This window comes from Nelumbo lutea, chromosome 8, assembly GCF_056320005.1.
Source record: "Nelumbo lutea isolate HS-2025 chromosome 8, American lotus-T2T, whole genome shotgun sequence".
Taxonomy (NCBI): Eukaryota; Viridiplantae; Streptophyta; class Magnoliopsida; order Proteales; family Nelumbonaceae; genus Nelumbo; species Nelumbo lutea.
The window spans coordinates 15,524,663-15,546,119 of NC_142691.1; the positions used below are offsets into that span (position 1 = coordinate 15,524,663).

Consider the following 21,457-nt stretch of genomic DNA (forward strand, 5'->3'; position numbering starts at 1 on the left):
TTTGGGGGATTGGAACTAGTAGGAACAATATAATAAGCATGTTAAATTAAATGAGTACTTGATAAATATTCTGACAACTGTCCAAAGTAGTTTTTAATCTTTTTTTAAGGGTAAGTAAGAGGTATTTTAAGGGACAGGTGTCAAAAATTTTTCTAAGTGCTCAGTGAATATGTTACAACATTGTGCCTAGCTATTTCAAACTGGTTTTTCTGACATGGCATTTGTTTTTCTTTTCAAAAACAAAACCAACAATGCTGTGGTTCATATTTGCTTCAAATGCCAAATTATATCTTAGTAATTATATATAAATCTAGAAGATCCGATTATTGTAAACATTGTTCGATATTTCAATGACTGCAGCTGGAAAAAAAAAAACAACCAAATGATTCCTTACAATTTGGAAAGATCCAATTAGAGTAAAACATTATCAAGTGGGTAGATCGTTTTTATAAACTTAAGAGTTGTTGCTTACACTGAATGGTTGCTTACAACTCCAGTAAACCCCCCATTAAAGTAAAAACCATTTGATATATACTATCTACATGTTTGGATTATTTATGAATAAGTTTAAACCAAAATATAGATCAAATAATTCTTTAGAATTCTAAAATCCCCCCCCCCCCCCAAACAGGGCGGAGCTAATTATATTTATACCTTGGGGTTTCTCTCTCTCAGTGGTGAACATGGGCTGGGCCACACTTTGCACCTATGATAAGTATTATAGCCTAAGTCTAGCCTTACATCTTTTGAACTGCCCATTTTTTATAAGCGGGTGGAGATGATAAAACTGTGTAACGATGGACCCAAGTTTCAAAATATCGATATGTATAGGCCCATATTGACCAATACATATCATATCAGGAGCTTTCCAAATATATAGGAGTTTTCACCGGTTCAGGGGATGGACCTTAAACTGAATCCCCTAAACCGAATTTTAAAAAAAAAAAAAAACTATTGATACGTCTCTACTGATATATTGAGCATATCAATATTTTAAACTTTGGATGGACCCAATAATTTTGAACTACAGAAATAATATAGTTTTAGGTGTTCGTGGAAATAGTGTACTTAATAAACTCTTGTTCGACCAGTCCGGATCTCTAACAATCAAAAGGATTTTGTTCTAACCAATGAGGATTGATCAAAGTTCAGATGATGATGGGTTTCCATTACTAAAATTGTTACACTGACCAACCCATCAGAATTCATCCAAATTCATGATGTCGTTTTGATTGATAAAATTAAAGCCTTTTTACAGTCCACTCCATTAAGAATTCAAAAATTATTAATTCCCCAAATGTGGATATTTATTCCAAGCTCCCTCTATAAATAGCATCCTCTCCGTGAATTAGGAAGATCTTTATTTAAAAAAAAAAAAAGACTTATCAAATTCAAGAAAATTAAGAGTTTCAAACATGGTTTTTTTTTAAATTGAATCGGTCAGGGGTCCGGTTATCAGTTCTAACGGTCTGATCGTTCGACCTGAACGGTCAGCCCATTCTGATAAAATAAATAAATAAATAATAAATAAATAAAAATTTGAAAAACGATCAAAACCGTTCAAACGGTTTGAATGATTAATCAGCCAATTCAGTGATTTGCTGACCAAAATCAATAGTTTTAGAGAAAAAAAACAGTTTTGGGGGAAAATGGAATCAGTCAGGTGACCGATTCCCGGTTTTTCTGGTCTGATCATATGATCTGGTCCAGTTTTAAAAACCATAGTTCGAAAGAAACATGGGCAGCCAATTAACATTAACAAATTAAGAATAGAATAGAATTATCTTTCAACGTAACAGGGTATTAACTCTATTCCATGCACATTTTGCGGATCTCATTCTCATCTTTGATTATTTTAGAGTCTTTGTATCAGAAGATTGAGAGAGAGAGAAAGGATATTTAATTATTTATACATTGACATATTTGGCCTATCGCCACAAGCACGTGGTGGACCAATAAATGGGGAAAAGATGAAATATTTCAACAGCACACTACCTTTTTGAATTAGTAAAATCTCCGATATTCTCTACATGTAGCTTTGGGGTAGATGTGGATAGAGTTATTGTGGGCAGAAAATCGAAAATGAGAGTTTGCAGCTTTCTTTAACCCCACGCCCACGCGCCTGCTTGAATCTTCAAAAGTCTTTGCATTATCTGCTGGCTGGGCATGGCGGCCGACGACTCCACTCTTCCCCTTCCCCGTCAGTGAAGGCGAGGGCGGAGGTAGCTAGGTTAGGTACACCATTTCATGGGGGATGAGTGGACGACGACTTCACAAGTCACAACCTTCTAGTCAACGATTTTGACTGAATCCGCGTTCTAAATATCTCTAATACCCAAATACACGCGGCATCAACCCAGCCATTGATATTCACCAACGTCTTGGAAGCTTCAGACTCCTCTATAAGAACTCAAGCCTGAAGCCTGTTTCACCACCTCAAACAAAGTTGAATTCCTTGTGTAGTTCACACTTCACAGAGAGAAAAGAGTCGGGGACGACCTGGTGAACACAAGAGTCTGAGATCGATGGCTTGTCGCATGGGTTTCATCGGCTGCATGTGCATGGTGGTTGTAGCAGCCCTGCTTCAGGGTGCAACCGCAACGACACACATCGTCGGAGATGACATAGGATGGAAAGTTCCCGACTCCACTGATTTCTACACCACATGGACTACGAACAAGACCTTCCAGGCCGGTGACATACTGGGTAAGGATTCTTCTTCAAAATCCCAACTCTCCCACTTCCATTTTTTCTTCAATTAAGCTCTTAGTCATGGCTTTCAAAGAAACGAGCTTCACTGGACACAGAATATATATACAGAGCTTATCTGTTTTATTTTTCTAATTTATTCATTTTTCCTGTTGTCCAGAGTTCGACTTCACCACCAGCGAACACGATGTAGCTCGAGTAACAAAGGCTAATTATGATTCCTGCACCAAGACACCCATCGGTTCCATAAATCAAACTGGCCCGGCAACCATCACCCTTGGAAATGAAGCCAACTACTACTACATCTGCACCATTCGCAACCACTGTCAAAATGGGCAGAAGCTGGCAATCACCGTTAGTGGCTCTTCAACCAGCACCAATAATACTTCCACCCCGACCGCCTCCCCCACCCCCACCACCACCACCACCACCCTCCGCCTCCACCGCCAAGCTCTGCCTCCTCTCTTGCCGTTGGCGGCTTCTCTGCTGTGTTGTTCTCCCTCGCAATCGCATTCTTACACTAAGCAGATTTTCTGCCTTATGTTTGTTACTCGATATATGTTGAATTGTTATTTCATGTTTTCAATAAATAGAAGTAGTTGGGTTCTCATTAATTTCTTTTTTCTTAATATAAAGTATGCATTAACTTAATCCTGGACAAATTAAACTTAGACCAGCAATAAGGACACCATCCATTGTACGAAACTCCCTCTCCCCCCTTGTGGAGTTGTGGGGGCCAAATCCAGTGATACCTTCTCGACGACAGAGGAACAAAGGCAGAGTATTTTAGATGAGCCTCTGTTTTTGTTGACTCGATTATATATGATAGATATAATAGGTGGGCAGCATGAATTGTAACCATTCAGTAGCTTCTCCCTGGAATTAATCAAACCAAGCCATCCGGCTGACTTCAAAGAACCAACCAACCACATTTTTTTATACTGGAGGAGCTTAAGCATAAGCATCAGACTGGTTGAGTACAGTACAGTACAGTACTCAATAAAATATCTATAATGCCATCTTCTCAACAACACTTGCAATATATGGCGTTCTCAACCCCTCAGACCCTTCTTACCAACCACCATTTGATCCCCACGCAGACACAGTTAATGGTTGGCTTAGGGAATGACATAACATAGCTAAATCCTGCTCCCCCAGTTCAATGTTTAGCCATGTTTGGAAAGCCAGAGCAATAAAACAGTTTTAAGTAAAGAAAACCCAGAACTGAGATCTGATGTAAATCAGCACCCTAACATAAACCATCAAGAGGACCTCCCCTATTCTTTCTCTAGATATCTTCGAATCATGTACTGTAGCCTTTAGATGTTCTATCTAAGTCAAAAAAGTAAGTATAAGCCTGGCCGCCACAGAGAGCAAAATGGAAGAACAAACAGCAAGTCCACAAATAAGAAAGCCACAATGGAGACCAAAATTGCCGATTTATCAACAAATTTGGTTGTGGGAAATCCTACCAATGACAACAAAGATCAAGTACATTGCGTTATCTTGCCAAGGAGCAAAGGAATCTAATATCAGTGATGTAAGATGGATCGTCCTTGACGCTATAGGTCCACCTTGTCTCTCCTCTTAATAATTAAGCATTGCAGCGACAGATTTTGACGTGCAAAGATTTCTACCATACCAACTCGTAATTGGGTAGACCAATACCCATGGATAAACAAATAATCAATCATTCCCATCCACTTAGAATTCTTAAGGAGCGTTAGTGTCAGTCTTTTTCCCAAGGGAATATATTTCAAAAAATGGATCTAAGCTTCCTGTTCAAACATCCAAACGTTACTTTGGAATGAAGCTTGTTTAGAGGCAAGCTGCTTACACAAACAGTTGTTAGTTTTTTCAAGGCCTGGTAGTTTTTTAATCAAACTCAGAATCTCTATTTACACTTTTTCATTGTGGAGACAATGCAGCTTGCTGCTCAAGTCACCAATTCATCATCAAGCATGACAAAACAACAATTGAACATACAAAATCGTTGCACAAAAGGCTGCTTAGAAATAGGGTCCTGGATCAACCTCAAGATTTCAAAATGTATGTACTACAAAACAAATTCCCTAGCTACAGACCTGGCTTCTTCATTCTCGCAAAAAATTGGTCGGATGGAAGCTTTGGTTGCCAGCAAAATTGCCCATCCTCAGCAGAGCTACTACCCGGTGTCTTAGGCTTCTTAAAGGGTGCATCTAGATACAGACCTCCTTCACCCTCAGAACTCCATTTACTAGAAGAGGATTCCAAAGGATCATCAGCATTGTCCCTGGGGAAGAAGCAAAACTCCTTTTCGTTTTGTGGGGACGAATCGCTAAACTTGCTCCCCTCTTGAGAACTACTCGAACCAACGTCTTCAACCTCATGAACCCAGCGGTTCTCTGCGGCAATGCCATCAGTTGATAGCGGACCCAAACGCAAGGATAAGTCGCACTCAGGCTCAGGAGGCCTCTCAGGAACGTTCTGTGGGTCTGCTTGAACTGTTGTGGTTGGAGTTTTAACAGGCACACCACAGGGGAAGAAATTCTCCAAGACACCCCTCTCAGCAGGCTCCCGAGTGGAAGTGGACGGAACACAAGGTGGACCGACAACCGTATTGCGGTTTGAAACTTGGGGGGTTTGGAAGCTCAACTGGGGCTCCTTAGTTTGAACGACTGTGCCATAATACAATGGATAAACGCAACCCAAGTTCGATTGGGGGTAAGTTTCTGCTCTGAAGGATTGGTTACCGCCAGACGGACGGAAACTGCCGGCGGGAAAACGGAACTCACGAGATGTTGATGTGGCGGGATTGTTGTCTCGGGTGACAGGAGTGCTGCATTCCGAGCCTAAACGAGGGGAGTGCATAGTTGTCGGTCTTGTGAAGGTCGAAGTCGAATAATACGGAAAGAACCGCGGGGAGGTTGTTCGATCTCCGGACCGGAGTGGCAGTAAATGAGGGGGACCTCTATGGGTTGTGCTGTCGGGAACTCTCAGAGGGACAGAGGTGGGTTCTTGCGCGCTGGGGTTCAGGTAACACCTCGGGTTACTGTGACGCTGGCTCCGCGATGCTCTTCTTGGAATGCATCCTAGATGAAGCGCGGCTGAACAAAAATAGGGGGAAAGCAAAACAGAAACGAATTACACAATGTATCTCCTTTTCAAACTGGCAAAAAATGACCACAACCCAACTGCGCAATTGTGGGTTGGATCGGACAAGAAGAAGAAGGCGTAAATGAAAAAAGAAGTGCACCTTCAATACAAGGCTGAAGAAGGTTTCCTTCTCCTGTTTCAGTGCTCTCATCCCTGCGAATAATCGTGTTAATGGCATCGTTCAACCGCTCCCAAAGCGTCTTGAGATCCATGTACTCCGCCTAAGTAAAGAAAAACCTATAAGACGAGAAAAAGAAAACTAGAGAATCGAAAAACCGTAAGCGAAACTCAGCCAAGGTTAAGTGAAGTAAATGTAAGAACCTCAGAATTCGCTTTGGAGTACATGATTTCCTCTGCTCTCAAGACAACAATAGGGAGTTTCTCCTGCCATTCCTTGTTCTTCTTAGTTGCAGCGTTATGGATCTCATTGACGACCCTAATCAAACATATGGCAGAACATAAGAAAACAACAACAACAAGGATAAGGGGTTTTCAATTTTTGAGGTGCGGTGGGGGAGACGGGACAGGAAACAAACCTGAAAATCTCTTGAATGAGAGATCCTCTCATGGGTTGGTGCCTATCGCTGTGCCAGGCTCTCCTCACACATTCATACGGCCTAGGGCCTGGCCTTGGCATCGTCGCTAACAACTGAAATCCAATTGCAGGAAAGAGGTAATACGAGACTAATTCCGTTGCGTGGCGGAAAACAAATTCCAAACAGAGGACTTGTTCAGTTCTTGTTGCTTCTGCTCTTGCCGGGTTTCCCCTCTGCAATCCCCACTTGCGAGAGCACCCTTTATTCTGAGCAACCCAGAATACCAGACTTGAAACAGCAAGAGCGAGAGACAGAGAAGGATTGGGTGGGGTGGGGTGAGAGGGGTTATGCTGCCGAGTCTTTGCTTTTCCCTTCTCTCCTTTATGTTTTTTTTTCCTGTCCTTCGCTCAATAATTTAACGGGCTTGCCAATGCGGGTGGGTGGTGTCCCCCACACATCCACATGCCTGCCCCCCAACGGGTATTACATCTTTCCCTTCTCTCCCCACCCCCCCCCCCCCTCCTTTCTCTCATTCTCTCTCCCTCAGTCCCCCTTCCTCTCTAAAAATCTGGTCTCCAGAGACCGAAACCATTAATAAATTTGGAGAGGGAAGGGGGGGTTGGGGCTTTTTTGATCGGGGTTTGATCACATTGTCACTGTTGGTAGCGCCTAACCAACCCCAACCTCAATTGTTCCCTGTGGAGATATCATGATTTTAATCTCTCATCAGTCTGCAAAAGGTGTCACCGTGCACTCAGAGGCTTGCAGTCAAGAGCTCAGCCATTGGATTCTAATCCCTTCAAACTAACCACAGTTCACAGTAATACTGGATAAGCATGGATGGGATGGGATCATGGGGATGGACGCCCTACCAAACACCAGTGGCCTTTGTTTTCTTTTAAAGGGTCTCAAGCTCAGGGAACTCCATTCCATATTTCTAACACATGGACTCGCTCTCCACTCTCCACACAGTCGAGCTCTTTTGCCACCCTTTTTATCCTACTTCCATCTTAATATTCAACGTCAGTGTTCCCTTGGAATCTTTTAACAGTTCAGTACTCCTATTGCACAAATGTTTTTGAGAGCTGTCAAGCTTTTTGCAACATTCTCCCTTGAATCCAACAGCTTCATATTCAATGGCACAAACTGGTTTGAGAGTTGGTCAAGCATTTTTTTTTCTGTTGCCAAAAGCTTAGGGTCACACACAAATGCTCTTCCATCTCATGGTTTGCCAAGTGTCTCATTTGTTGGGTTCTATACCAGCCAAATGCTGGGAACCCAATGGATTAATTTGACCAAATTCCACCTTATTGAAACTTGGCTTTTAACTTTGAACGAAAGAATCTGTTTTTACTGTGCACATGTTTGAACCATAAAGCAAAGCTTTGGAGCTGTTGGGGGAGAGAAGGAACGGCTGAAATAAAAGCTCCAGTTCATGGTTGATTGTGATGAATTGATATTTTCACAAGCACTGTAAGGCCTAAAGTGGGACAGATTCAATGGTGTTGGTGGGTCCTGGAAAATGACACCTGACAAGGTTGTGGAACCCCAAAGCTGAAACTTTACGTCACGTCCTGTAGCCCAAGACACAAGACAACCTCTCCAGACTAGTGTTTCATTGTCCTTTCTCTTATCTTTTCTTCTAAAATTTGCTTAAGCATGCAAAATTCCCTTGTTTTTTTTTTCACTTGAATGCCTCACAAATTATCCTAATTGCAGGCTTGGTGGGCTTGCACCATGCATCTCCAAGTCCAACATTGAAATGTAGGACCCACTTGAGATTACAGTGTTGCAGCAGTTATAACATTAAAAAGACGTCCGTCCAAGTGGGGGAAGGAAAAGCTTGCATATTCACCATTCTTCTCGGTTTTCATTTTGGGGTAAATTATAGATGTGCCTGAGCCTTGAAGGCTGCAGAAACAGGGAATCTTACACCTGAATAACCCAAGCCTTTGCTACCTAACCCAGACTCCTCCACCTCCAACAGTCTGAGCCTTCTGATTGTACTTCACACCAGGGAACAGATATTGGTCAAATCATCATTAGAATAGAGATTTTAAATAATAAAGGTCATTTGTGCTCCCATTACAGGAAAAGGCATACCTAACTTTTGTTCTCTAGGTGTGAAATAAACCTGCTTCATAATTATATTGATTGAGCCATGAGGAGGGGATCTCTCATGAATGGCAAATTAAAATTAGTATATAATGTACTTTGCCCATAAAAAATTGAAATCATAAATTATCTCAAAGAACAATGACCGAAGAAAAATTAAAAATACAAAAATTTGATTATTTAAATTTAAGGTTAATTAGTATGGAATGTTATTTTATGAAGGGTGATTTGGCCCGACCTAGTAATAGGGATACGTGTACACGAGCTGACTAATACAAGATACTTCAGCCGATATATTAAGACCGCAATAGATCGAATTCGAATAATCAAACCACCTTGGCATAGGTTACCTCAAGACGAGGTCATCTCGGTATAAGGTTGCATCAGGGCCACCTCGGTTACAAGGCATTTCAAGGTTCAACCCGGTTCAGGACTTAAAGACATCAGTTCAGGGATACCAACACTCCACTACGTGGCGATCCCGAAAACCCCTCCAATGGATCCCGAGCCTCATGAGATCACGCCACGTAACAGCTACCATTATCTCCCTGACCGATTCGAGCGGAAGTGATTAACCTTATCGATTGGCAGCATTATCTTCTAACTAATGCAGAAACGAGTCTTATCGTGATGAAGATCCCGGAACTGATCCGCAAAACCCACGAGGACTCGACTATATAAAGGCTCCAACCCTGAGGGCACAAGGTATGCGTGATTTATATGCTCTCTAGCTCTTTGCATTTTTAAGCTATTTTTTAGCTTGCAACAAGTATACTGACTTAAGCATCGGAGCGACCTCACCTGGGAGCAGGTAAATCGCGCGACATTATTTGGTGTCGTATGTGGGAAACGCTACAAAAATCCTTTCTCCACCATCAATAACAGAATCAAATCCATGGCTTCCTCCAGCAATGCCGGACAAAACAACGAAGCGAACGTCTCAAGGGGGCAACCTCAGTTCCCGTCTGTCTGCATAGGTTAATTCACCATACCGCTTACTGCGGCTAGGGTCCCAACGCTGACCATGCCTCAAGCGATTTCACAAGTGAATGCGCCACTCCCTCCTGTAGTCGGTGCAACATTCGCTGAACCATCTGTGGTTCCCCTGGAGTCGGCCAATCCCAACTTGACGACCTGGTACACTGCGTTTGGGCCATTCAGGTCCAAAGGGTAGTCAGGTTGCGCTGCACCAGGGAGCCCCACCATCCTCTGAGTTGCAGGCCGCATAGGAGCAGGTCAAATGACGAGTCCACTAGGGAGCTCGCCACCAGGCAGTTCGTCACCAACAATTCACCACCAAGGAGTTCGCCACTAGGCAGTTTGCCACCAGGCATTTCATCACCAGCAATTCACCACCAGGGAGCTCGCCACCAGGCAATTCTCCACCAGGGAGCTCGCCACCAGGCAGTTCTTCACCAGGGAGTTCGCCACCAAGTCGTTCATCACCAAGGCATGTCACCACTGGGTCAAATAACGAGGTACTTAGCCAAAAAAATTTATACATCACAAAAAATGGTACGTGACCAGAAACGGTTACATCAGGTTCCACCTTGGCATCCAGCGATGCAACAGAATCAACCCTGTCGTCATCAACAGAATCACTCTCCCCGCCAAGGCAAAACCTCCCAAGTCCCACTTCCTCTTGGGAATCAGGTCTCGTCCCGCAGCAGGAGGGACAAACAAGTCACCTTGCCCGCTTCTCAGGGCAACTTGAATAGATTGGGAGATACTCAGCCTACAAGGGCCACATTACCTCGCCCTTCTCATCTAGAGGGCTCGTTCGTAGGCAACCGGTTTGGGCCCCTGACTGCGGACTGAAAACAAGGCCCATCCGTCCATGGTAGCTAGGCTCAGCACCTAGAGCCACTCCGTGCCAGAACGGTACTAGATCATACGGAAGTCAACAACACTAATGCGGAGCTGGTTAGGAAGCAACAACGAAAGCGTCACAAGGCACGACGAACTATAGTTCGCAGCCAGCTCGCCGTTCCCAGCCAACCAGAACAAGTGAAAGGTAAAGAGGATGCAAGCTCAACGGCCACAAAGACTGCTCCTCTCCTGTCCAGGTCGTCTCCTCTATCCTCCGAGCTCTTTGCGGCCTCTATGCCAAAAGATTTTAAAATGTTGCCTCTGGACAAGTACAACGGATCCTTCGACCTGAATGATCATGTAGACTCCTTTCAGTCCTAGATGCACCTAGCTGGGGCTGACGAGTCCTGGATGTGCATAACCTTCTCCACAACATTTAAAGGAGTAGTTCGCACGTGGTACAGAAACCTCGTGCCAGGGACGATCAGAAGTTGGGCGTAGTTCGTGGAATTGTTCACCTCGCACTTAATCACCAGCAAGAAGTGTTCGAGGTCCCAAGAAAGCCTCCAAAACATAGTTCAGAGAGAAGGGGAGTTGATTAGAAGCTATATCAAATGCTTCAATGACACCTGCTTGTAGATCCCCGACCTAAATCCAGCAATGAGGCTCACTGTGGAAAAGAAAGTTATAACACACAGAGAATTCAAGTGGCATGTGGTGGCCAATAAGCCGAAGGACATCATGGAATTCCTCAAGCTCGTCGATCAGTTCATTGGAACTGAGGAAGAAATGAACCAAAAGACAGAGAATCCAATAGAAAAGAGGAAAAGAGAAGGTGACAGCACAGGTAATAGTGGCAGCAAGCAAAGAAAGAGCAAGTCCCTGACTAAGGGAGGAAACAAGTTCGGGAGCCGATTTCCTTAACAATCTCATGGTTCAAGTTGGCGTTCCCAAACTCCGCTAGTTGAACGAACAAGCTACACGCCTCTCAACGCGAAGTGAGGAGAAATCCTTATGGCAATCAAGGACTCCTCCTACGTCAAGTAGCCACCTTGGTTGAGGGGGGACCCCGCCACTAGAAACATGAACGTGTATTGTCACTTTCACAAAGATCACGGTCATAGTACCAAAAGTTGTAGAAACTCCACGACAAGATCGAAGAACTCATCCGTTGCAGATATTTAAAAAAATTCATACAAAAAGAAAATAAAAACCAAGAAAATAGGCAGGAGGAGCAAAGAAGAAATGCTCCCGAGTCCAATAGCAGAAAGAATGAGCAGTCGCAAAGGTAGTTACCAGAAGAAAGGCCGATCTGTGGAGTAATCAACATGATTACTAGTGGGTCCATTATCACGGGTTGCACCTCAGCGGCGAGTAAAGCTTCAGTGCGCGAGCTAGAGCATGAAGAGCAGAATCCACCGAAGCGACCCAGGCTCGAAGATCCCACTTACTTCACAAAAGATAATGCATGTGAAATCCAGTACCCCATGATGATGCCCTGGTGATAAAGATGAGACTAAATGATTTCGAAGTGAAGCGCGTCCTGGTGGATTCAGGCAGTTCGGCTGACATTCTAATCAAGGATGCCTACGACAAGCTCCAACTCCAAGAAAGCGATCTCAAGCCGATAGATACACCCTTGGTAGGCTTCAGCGGCGAAGAGGTCAAACCGCTAGGGCGAGTCTCAGTACCCGTAGAGGTCGGCACGTGGCCCAACATTGCAAGGTTCGAGCACACTTTCCTGGTGGTCACGACTCCCTCCCCGTATAACACCATTGTAGGTCAACCTTTACCCATGCATTACGCGCGGTAGTGTCCACCTACTATTTGGCAATGAAGTTCCTGACGAACTATGGAGTAGGGATTGTGCGAGGTGACCAGCTCGAGTATCACAAATGCTACGTTGCCGCTCTCAAGGGGAAGCCAAGATAGCGGCTGATATCGAGCGACCTATGGAGTATCTCGAAGAGCGAGCTACGCCAACAAAAGAGATGGTCCACATCTCGGTCTCAACAGAAGATCTAGCCAGAACTCTCCATATTAGCGCTTCGATCGAGGAACCATTCCATTCTCAACTAGTAAGTTTTTTAATTAAAAATTTAGATATATTTGCATGGTCCGCGGTAGAAATGCCAACATTGATTCCAAAATCCTAACTCATAAGTTAAATACTGATCATTTAGTCAGGCCCGTTAGACAGAAAAAACCTCACCCCGGAGCACTGGGGGAAAGTCGACGAGGAGGTCGGGAAACTCTTAGCAACCAATTTCATCAGGGAGGTCCATTACCCGAGTTGGGTAGCTAACCCAGTCCTAGTAAAAAAGGCCAACGGTAAATGGCGCATATGCATCGATTATATTGACCTAAATCGAGCTTGCCCAAAGGATTGTTTCCCATAGCCCAAAATCGACCGTCTAGTGGACGCAACCTCAGGGCATGGGTTGCTAAGCTTTATGGATAAGTTCTCGTGATACAACCAAATCAGGATGGACCCTGACGAGGAGGGAAAAACAACCTTCATAGCCGAGCTTGGACTGTACTGTTACAAGGTTATGCCCTTCGGACTAAAAAATGCCGGGGCGACCTTCCAAAGACTTGTAAATTGAATTTTTGAGCCATCAATCGGCAACAAGATTAAATGTTATGTAGATGATATGGTCATTAAGACCCAGTTTTTGAATTTTTTAATGAATGATTTGCAAAATGTTTTTGAAATCTTGCGTAATATAACATGAAATTGAATCCCAACAAGTGCATCTTCGGTGTCACCTCAGGGTAATTCCCGGGCTACATAGTCAACTGACGTGGCATCAAAGCCAACCCCGAGAAAATAAAAGCCATCCTAGACATGAAGCCACCTCGCAAAATAAAGGAGGTCTAGAGATTGAATGGCAGGATAGTTGCTCTGAGCTGCTTCATGTCCAAGTCGGCAAATCGTTTCCTGCCTTTCTTTAAGGCTATTAAGAAAACTAAAGAATTCGAGTGGACTGCAGAATGTCAGCTTGCCTTCGACGAAATGAAAAAATACCTAGTTAGCATCCTGGTTCTGACCTGACCCGAGGAGGGAGATTTTTTAAACTTATACCTCTCCACGAGTGATGAGGTAGTCAGCTCGGTACTGATAAAGGAAGTAGATCAGGTCCAACGACCTATCTACTATATCAGCAAGGTTTTGCAGGATGCCGAAACAAGGTACCCGGAGATTGAGAAGCTGGCATATGCCCTAGTCACATCAGCTCAGAAGCTTCGTCCTTACTTCCAAGCCCACACCGTCGTCGTCCTCACCAACAAACCTCTTAGGCAAATCCTACTCAAGCCCAAGGTGTCTAGCAGACTGACGAAATGGGCCATTGAACTTAGCGAGTACGACATCTGGTACGAACCTCAGATGGCGATTAAGGCCCAAGCCTTAGCTGACTTCATTGCAGAATGTACCTTCGCCACCGTAGTCCCTGAACTGACTGAGCTCGGGCACCCGGAGGAAGCTTCAACCAACACGGCACCAATCTGGTCCGAGCAAGTCCGACCTGGGACGAGGAGCCATGGATCCTCCATGTTGATGGCTCATCCAATCAACAAGGAAGCGGGGCAGGCATTATTCTATACGGTCCAAGCGGAGTGAAGCTGGAGTACGCATTTCGGTTCGGTTTTGCAACGTCTAACAACGAAGCAGAATACAAAGCATTGATAGCCGGGCTTGCCTTAGCAAAAGAAGTAAAGGCCAAACACCTCATCATCTGCAGTGATTCCCAGCTCGTGGTCAACAAGGTCACCGGCGAATATGAAGCCTGCGACCCCACCATGAGTGCTTATTCAGCCAAGGTCAGAGAAGTTCTACGCGGCTTCTTATCCTATTTTATCAGGCAAATCCCGAGATCCGAGAATGCTGAGGCCGATGCTTTGTCCCGGTTAGCCAACATAAGCTGTAACACAATGAGGACCGTGTACATAGAGAATTTGCCCCAACTTAGCATTCTCGGGGGGGGGGGGGCAAGAGAGGTTGCTCCTGTAGTACAAGCAGAGCCGAGCTAGCCACTCGCAAGCTATCTGCTTCGCGGGACCCTCCCTGCAGATCGCAGTGCGGCCGGAAAGGTAGAGCACCAGTTAGCGAAGTACGTCATTATAGACGAACAACTGTACCAGAGGTCTTTCACGCTCCCCTATTTGCGTTGCTTGCGACCATCAGAGGTTGAGCTCGTTCTCCGTGACACTCATGAAGGCTTGTGTGGCGGACACTTGGGGGGTAGGGCTCTCGCCTAGAAAACGTTGTGACAGGGGTACTATTGGCCCACAGTGAAAACAGACGCACTCGAGCTCGTCAAGAAGTGCGATCAGTGTCAAAGGCATGCCAACATCCACCACCGACCTGCTGCCGACCTCAAATATATCACCAGCCTTTGGCCCTTCGCAGAGTGGGGAATCGACATTCTTCACCCTTTCCCGCCAGCGACAGGACAGAGGAGATTTTTGGTGGTAGAAGTGGACTACTTCATGAAGTGGGTGGAGGCGGAACCCCTAACAACGATCATAACCCGCTACATACAAAATTTCTTTGGGAGGAATATAGTATGTCATTTCGGGCTACCTCAACTACTTACCTCCGACAACGGAAAGTAGTTCAAGGACATCAAATTCTACAATTGGTGTGTCGGGATGGGGATACAACAGAACTTCACCTCGGTGGCACCCCCTCAGGAAAACGGGCAAGCAGAGGTCACGAACAGAGCCATAGTTCGTGGACTAAAGGCTCGCTTAGCCCGAGCTAAAGGACTGTGGACAGATGAGCTGCCCATGTGTTATGGGCCTACCAAACTACCGTTAAGACTACCACCGGTGAGACCCCCTTCAACCTTACCTACGGCACAGAAGTGGTGATCCCAGCAGAGATAAAGGTGCCTACGCTACGCTTGGAATCCTACAATGAGGAAGCAAACGACAACGAGCTCCGTACCAACCTCGACCTGGTGGAATAAGTACGAGACCTGACATACATTTGGACTGTAGCCTACCAACAAAGGGTGGTTCAGTACTATAACGCCCAGCTTAAGAATTGACACTTCCGTGTCAGTGGCCTGGTTCATAGGAAGGTTATGGTACTTGAGCCCGGTGTCGGTAAGCTCGGACCGAACTGGGAAGGTTTGTACCGAGTAAAACGGGTACTCGGGGAAGGTGCATACGAGCTCGAGACCTTGGAATGAAAGCAAGTGCCTCGAGTGTGGAACATCGGCAACCAAAGATGATACTACCTGTGATCGCCAAACTGAACAAAGGACTGTGAGTCACTCCCAGAAGTCTAAGGACTAAAGTGCTGAGCTGATAAAAGACCTTGGCACTACAACAAGTCCCAGTCGCCTCCTCGGCATGCGCAGACAAGTCCTAGTCACCTCCTCGGCATGAGCACATAAGACCTAGTCGCCTCCTCAGCATGGGCAAAACCAAGGGTAAGGAGAGTGGACTGCGAGTCACTCCTAGAGCCTAAAGGCTAAAGTGCCAAACTAATAAATGACCTTGGCACCACATAAGTCCCAGTCGCCTCCTCGGCATGGGCAGATAAGACCTAATCACCTCTTCGGCATAGGCGACTCACCTCCCCACGCCTAAGGCATAGACAGTTTGGGTATAAACATTACGATGTCAAGCTCAGCTCGGCGTATAATAATAGGTTGAACCCGCTAGCTCTAAGGGACAACCAACATTTGATTAGCCCGTGCGCGGACAGGTCATATATATACCCTACAATATCCACGCATCCCGATGTACATCATGCAAAGTTACCCCTACTAGTGGTCTAGCTTGGTAGCTCGACAGTTCGGGGCAAACAACACTTGGAAAATTTTTTTATATTCTTACTTCTGTCTAGTTTAGTTCGCCAGTTTGGAAATTGCTCAAACTTGAAAAAATTTGCACAGAAAGTCAAAATGTTCTCATTTCATTTCATGTAAAGATGTTAAGTACAAGAGAAAAGAAAAAGCAAAAAAACTTTCACTATAACCCGAGCTTAGAGGCTTGGGGAGTACATTAGAATAATCCAAGGACAAAGAAAATATCAAGCTTTTGGGCTGCCCAGGTAGGTCGGTCTCCATACGATCCTCCTTCGCATCCTCCCGACCTGACGGACCTGCCTCTGAGACTTCATTGTCACTTTCCTCTTCGGAGGAGCCAGGTTCTTCATTTGTCGCCTTCGCCACCTCGGGAGTAAGGTCGGACATGGAAACAACCCCAAGGTCTAGTTTGGGAAACTTCTGCTGCATCAGATATTTGCACAACTTGATGCCTGAACAATACAAGCTCGATCCGTACTCGACTTGGAGGTCGTGGAACTCCGGAGACTCCTTGAAGCTTTCGATGGTATTCTTCTGCTCTTCAGCCCGCACCTCTTGTATGGCAGTCTCGAAGATCTCAGTGCGCTCCCGAATCATTGCTTCAAGGTTCTCATTTTCCCATTGAAGCTTCCCCTTCTCCTCGGTCAGCACTAGGATCAGCTGTTGTTGATTCCGAGCTCCTTTTTTAGCCCGAAGAACCTCACCCCAAGCTATATTCAGTACGCGATAAAGTTTTCGTGCCTTCTCTTCGGCCTCCTGAGCTTGCTTCAGGTGGATCTCAGATTGGTAAACCAACGAATGAATGGCGGAGTTCACCTAACAAAGGGAAACAGAGGTAAGCATACTTAAAGGCAGACAAGGAAACGAAGTGTAAAGTAAAAAGTACTCACCACCATGCAATAGCTAGCAGCCTGACCTCCGAGCTGACTCGTAGGCATGTCAGCCCACTCCGCGACCTCAGTTGGAAAAATGACATCCTTACTCTTGAGCAGCCTGAGCCAAGGGGTCATTATACTATCCTTTGGTAGATAAGGCTCGGGTGCCGAAGTGCTCTCCGGTTCATGAGGCAAAACCCCTTCCTCCTAGTCTTCGTCCAAGTCCACAACGGGAGGCCGAGGGCGGCCTCCTCCTCCTCCTTTGGGAGCTCGATAGAGATCGGCTCCGACGCAAGGACCTTGGATGGAGTGGGGGCAGAAGGACCAGCCTCCCGGTGAGACTTTTTTGAAGCCTTCCTCTTCTTCCCTCCTATTTGGAAGCTCTTGAGAAGGTTCTCAGCATCAACCTCCGGCATGGCTGCTGCAAGAGGAAATGGAAAAGTTAGTCACGGGCTAAGAAAAACTTAAAGTAAGTAAGTACCGAGGTGAAGACCTACCAAGAGGGCACAGTCCAGCTCGCACAAGCTTTTCCTCGGCTAAGAAATCTTTCATCTCCAGGCCGAGGTCCTTCCAAGAGTTAACAACTGCCCGAGTCTCTACGTCTAATCTCACCCCGAGATCTTTGATAGCCACCCTCTAGTGAGTCGGGAAAGGCCATCCCTCAGGATTCTCAACAAAAAAGTACCTTCTCTTCTAGGCCGACACTTAGTTCAGGCTACCGAACAGGATTTTAAACTTGGGCCGAGGAGAGATATAGTAACTCTGTCAAACGTCCCCGCGCAGACAAGCGGAATTCTTTTTAATTGAACAGATCGAGTTAAAGACGTCTAAAGACAAAGGTTGGTTGTATTCGTGGAACAAAGACATGGTACCTACTATAGTCCGGATTGAGTTCGGGTGAAGTTGGTCAATAGTGATGTTAAAAAACTTGACTATTTCTATAATGAAGGGATGGAGCAGGAAGCGCAGCCCAGGTATGAGCTGCAGTTCGAAAACTGCGAGCTCATAGTGATCGTGAGCCCAAGGGTATTGACCTAGAGTAATGCTAAAAACTAAACTATCAGGGAGACGGTAGCGAGCTACCAAAGACCGAAGTCATGTTAGAAGGACCGAAATCATCTGGATCCCGACCCCGAGAAGAAGATGGGACCTCCTCTCTAGAGGTCGGTCCTCTTCCCGAGCTTCAGGTTCCTCAGGCCGAGATGACCCTACTTCAGGTAAGGAAGTTTCCTCTAAGGGGCAAAGGGGGAGCTACCTAGCGAGGAGCTAACCTCGCCAGCGGGAACCGAGGACTGCACCTTGGCACCCTCGAGCTCACTAGAATCACCTAGGAGCCTATCTATGCTAGCACTAGACATGATTAAAACAAGAATAAAAAGGAGAACAAACTAAGAAAAAAAATTACTCACCGAAAGAAGAACGACCTCGGAATACAAAGAAAGAGCGAGTAGAAAGACTCCGACGCGACCTCGGGAGAGCTCAATCACAGAATTTTTGGCAAAGAAGAGGGGTCCCTCAGCCCCCTATTTATAGTTCACCGTGAGGTGATCAATGGCTGAGATTTGCTTGACCAACGGTTCTCATGAAAACCGGTTGCACGACACCCGAGGACAAAATCGGTTGAGCGCGTTTTTGACGTCCGCGCATACACCCAACGCAACCTGGGCTACGGCTGGTTAAATCGAAGGTTCGAATAGATCCGATCGGCTGATTCGCTCGATAGACCGCCTATACCTCGTGCCAAATCCACTTGGACTCGTCATGAACTCCCCGCACCGGGTCGGGATCACCGGCTCGAGTGGGGGGCAATTGTTGAAGGGCGATTTGGCCCGACGTAGTAATAGGGGACATGTGGACCACCTCGGTCCACAAATTGAACTCGGATAATCAAACCACCTCGGTACAAGGTCGCATCAGGACCACCTCGGCATGGGTCACCTCGGTACAAGGTCGCATCAGGACCACCTCGGTCCCAAGGCACTTTGGGATTCAACTTGGTTCGGGACTTAAAGACATAAGTTCGGGGATACTGACATGCCACTACGTGGTGATCCCGAAAACTCCTCCAACTGATCCCGGGCCTCATGGGATCACACCGCGTAACAGCTAGCATTATCTCCTAGACCGATTCGGGCAGAAGTGATGAACATTATCTGTTGGTAGCATTATCCTCCAACTAACGCGGAAACAGGTCCTATCGTGACGAAGATCCTAGAACTGATCCGCGAAACTCACGAGGACTCGACTATATAAAGGTTCCAACCACGAGAGCACAAGGTACGTGTGATTTATAGGCTCTCTAGCTCTTTGCATTCTTAAGCTATTTTTTAACTCGCAACAAGTATACTGACTTAAGCATCGGAGCGACTTCACCGGGCTAGCGACCCCGAGTTCTCTTGCAGATCAACTGTCCGCCATCCGCCTGGAAGCCAGATCACCTCCAATAGGGAGTAGTTAGATCGCGCGGCACAATACTTATTCCTCAAATTAAATAAATGATTATAAAAATATTCGAGATTAAAATATAATGCCAAAATATGTAATGTTTTGTTTGTAAGTATACTTTTATAATATATGAAATATAATGGTATTGATATGTATATGCATATTTTAATAGATTCTGCATATACATTACAAAAATGCTATTTTCTTTTTGCGTTTTTAAGAAGGAAATGTATTAAAAACATATTTATCTTTAGCTAATACTTATGCTTAATCAATTATTCTATTATATTTCATTCTTGACATGCATTTAAAACAAATGAGTCTAAATTGTTCATACTTAATTCATGACATGTAGCAAGTTATGGAGTCTCCAAACCTTCAATCTACATATTCAAGATTTAGTCGAAGGAAGGCCACTGTGAAATCAAATGATTTCTTTCACAGGGCATCCATACAGGCTATATCTTTTGATTAGATTTTTCTGATGCAATAATGGATATATGGAATTAAACAGAAAAATTTAACAATGGATTATAACCCAGTTGATATAGTCAGATGATGATATGATGACAATCGGATAACATATTCTAGCTAAATATCAGACCAATATGTAATTTAATATTAAAATCCCTTACCATAGCCCATTAATATATAATTTATAGAACAAGGCCTTTTAAGATCAATTGTCCAACTCTTACAAAAAAAAAAAAAAATTGCCCAACTAAATAAAATTAGGCCAAATACATACCTAAAAATGAAGTAGTTTTTGTCATTATGTAGTGCATAGGAAGTTTAAACAATATAGCAACTCTTAAGTATATTCAAGCCTAGGCATTCAATAATTGCATAACCCATCTTGGTTGGATGGGCCCAAGGGTGAGATTTACTCACCACCTCCGCACTACAAACCCTAACTGCCCATGAGGAGATAGGATTTTGTCATTACAGAATTAGTCCTCACAACACTTGCAGCCGTGTATTAGAAATATCTCCATACGTGTATATTTTGTATATTTTGTATATTTTGATTTATACAAAGATGTTTTTAATATATGGCTGAAAGGGTTGTAAGGAGGACGATCAAATCCATATTCACCCGTAGAAAGGACCCTATATTTTGATATAACGCTGGAACTGCCTAAAAAAGATATTCAACAAAGACACCAAGCTTTCTACAAGGCTACAACAAATACATCAATTAGTACCACCACAAGATATTTCTATGGCATTAATGTGCATTAGCTTTTTCTCTTAAAAGGGTTAAATGAATCTGGATTGTATTTTCAAGAAGCACCTGAGTGGCAAGGGCTGAGCTAGGGGGGGACCCAGGGGAGCCATGACCTTCCTTATGGTCCAGAAATCAGCACACTGAATACATTTTTCTATATAAATGTGTGATGTCTGATCATGTTGGTAAGGTATTAGAAGGTGTTTTATTGGTAGGAGATCCAGACTCATTATTTTTATCTTTTCTTTCCTTTCCCTACATCTTCTTCCAAACCAAACAAAGTGTTAAAAAGCTTTTAAAAATATGTAAAAATTTTAGAGATTTAATCACAAATGAACTATGAAAGAAAACAAGTCATACGTACACGCATATATAATCATTGAATGACATGGATAGCCAATAAGCATTGTTGGATTTTGACACCACTAGCATGACAAAAAATGGGGCAAGAATGAATAATATTAGTGCGTTTGGCTAGTAAATTCTTGTTATAGGCCTCGTTCTTTTTAAAATGAAAAATCAGTTTATGTCACAAAAATTGAGGTAGCCTGTAGCATTAAAAAATAATCACGTCCTGTCTTACTCATTTTCATTCTTTAAAGAAACTATATGCCGGTGGTCATAAATCGCCATCCTAGGTCTACAAAACTATTGCCATAGATGTTTATAAACATCTATGTTGACCATCCATGGAAGCTTATTGGCCATCAGCCATATGCCAGTAAACATCTATGTGACAGTTTTGCAGACCTAGACCAACAGTTTATGACCACCAGCACAAAG

General features: G+C 44.5%; 1 protein-coding gene and 1 pseudogene across 3 annotated transcripts; one reads left to right on the top strand and one right to left on the bottom strand.

Moving 5' to 3' along the window:
* Window positions 1–2,420: 2,420 nt before the first annotated feature.
* LOC148842963 (umecyanin-like) lies at window positions 2,421–3,323 on the top strand (annotated as a pseudogene). Its single transcript, XR_016103644.1, has 2 exons — window positions 2,421–2,706; window positions 2,870–3,323. The product of XR_016103644.1 is annotated as an umecyanin-like (transcript).
* A 1,141-nt stretch (window positions 3,324–4,464) lies between these two features.
* LOC148842964 (uncharacterized) lies at window positions 4,465–7,348 on the bottom strand. 2 transcript variants are annotated; one of them, XM_088959189.1, is made up of 4 exons: window positions 6,381–7,348; window positions 6,166–6,280; window positions 5,945–6,065; window positions 4,465–5,795 (listed from the first exon to the last, which is right to left on the bottom strand). In XM_088959189.1, the coding sequence occupies exons 1-4, from the start codon at window positions 6,479–6,481 to the stop codon at window positions 4,786–4,788; spliced, it is 1,347 nt and encodes a 448-aa protein (XP_088815315.1). In that variant the 5' UTR covers window positions 6,482–7,348; the 3' UTR covers window positions 4,465–4,785. The 2 variants fall into 2 exon arrangements, with proteins under 2 accessions (XP_088815315.1, XP_088815316.1); XM_088959190.1 differs by having other exon boundaries at window positions 5,945–6,081; window positions 6,381–6,950.
* Between the last annotated feature and the right edge of the window lie 14,109 nt (window positions 7,349–21,457).

Excerpts from the sequence above, each read along its gene's own strand:
- LOC148842964 (XM_088959189.1), bottom strand. The coding sequence starts at position 6,481 with ATGCCAAGGCCAGGCCCTAGGCCGTATGAATGTGTGAGGAGAGCCTGG. Across the intron at positions 6,281-6,380 it reads CTCATTCAAGAGATTTTCAG|GGTCGTCAATGAGATCCATA; the intron begins GTTTGTTTCCTG and ends ATGTTTGATTAG. Across the intron at positions 5,796-5,944 it reads TCTTCAGCCTTGTATTGAAG|CCGCGCTTCATCTAGGATGC; the intron begins GTGCACTTCTTT and ends ATTTTTGTTCAG.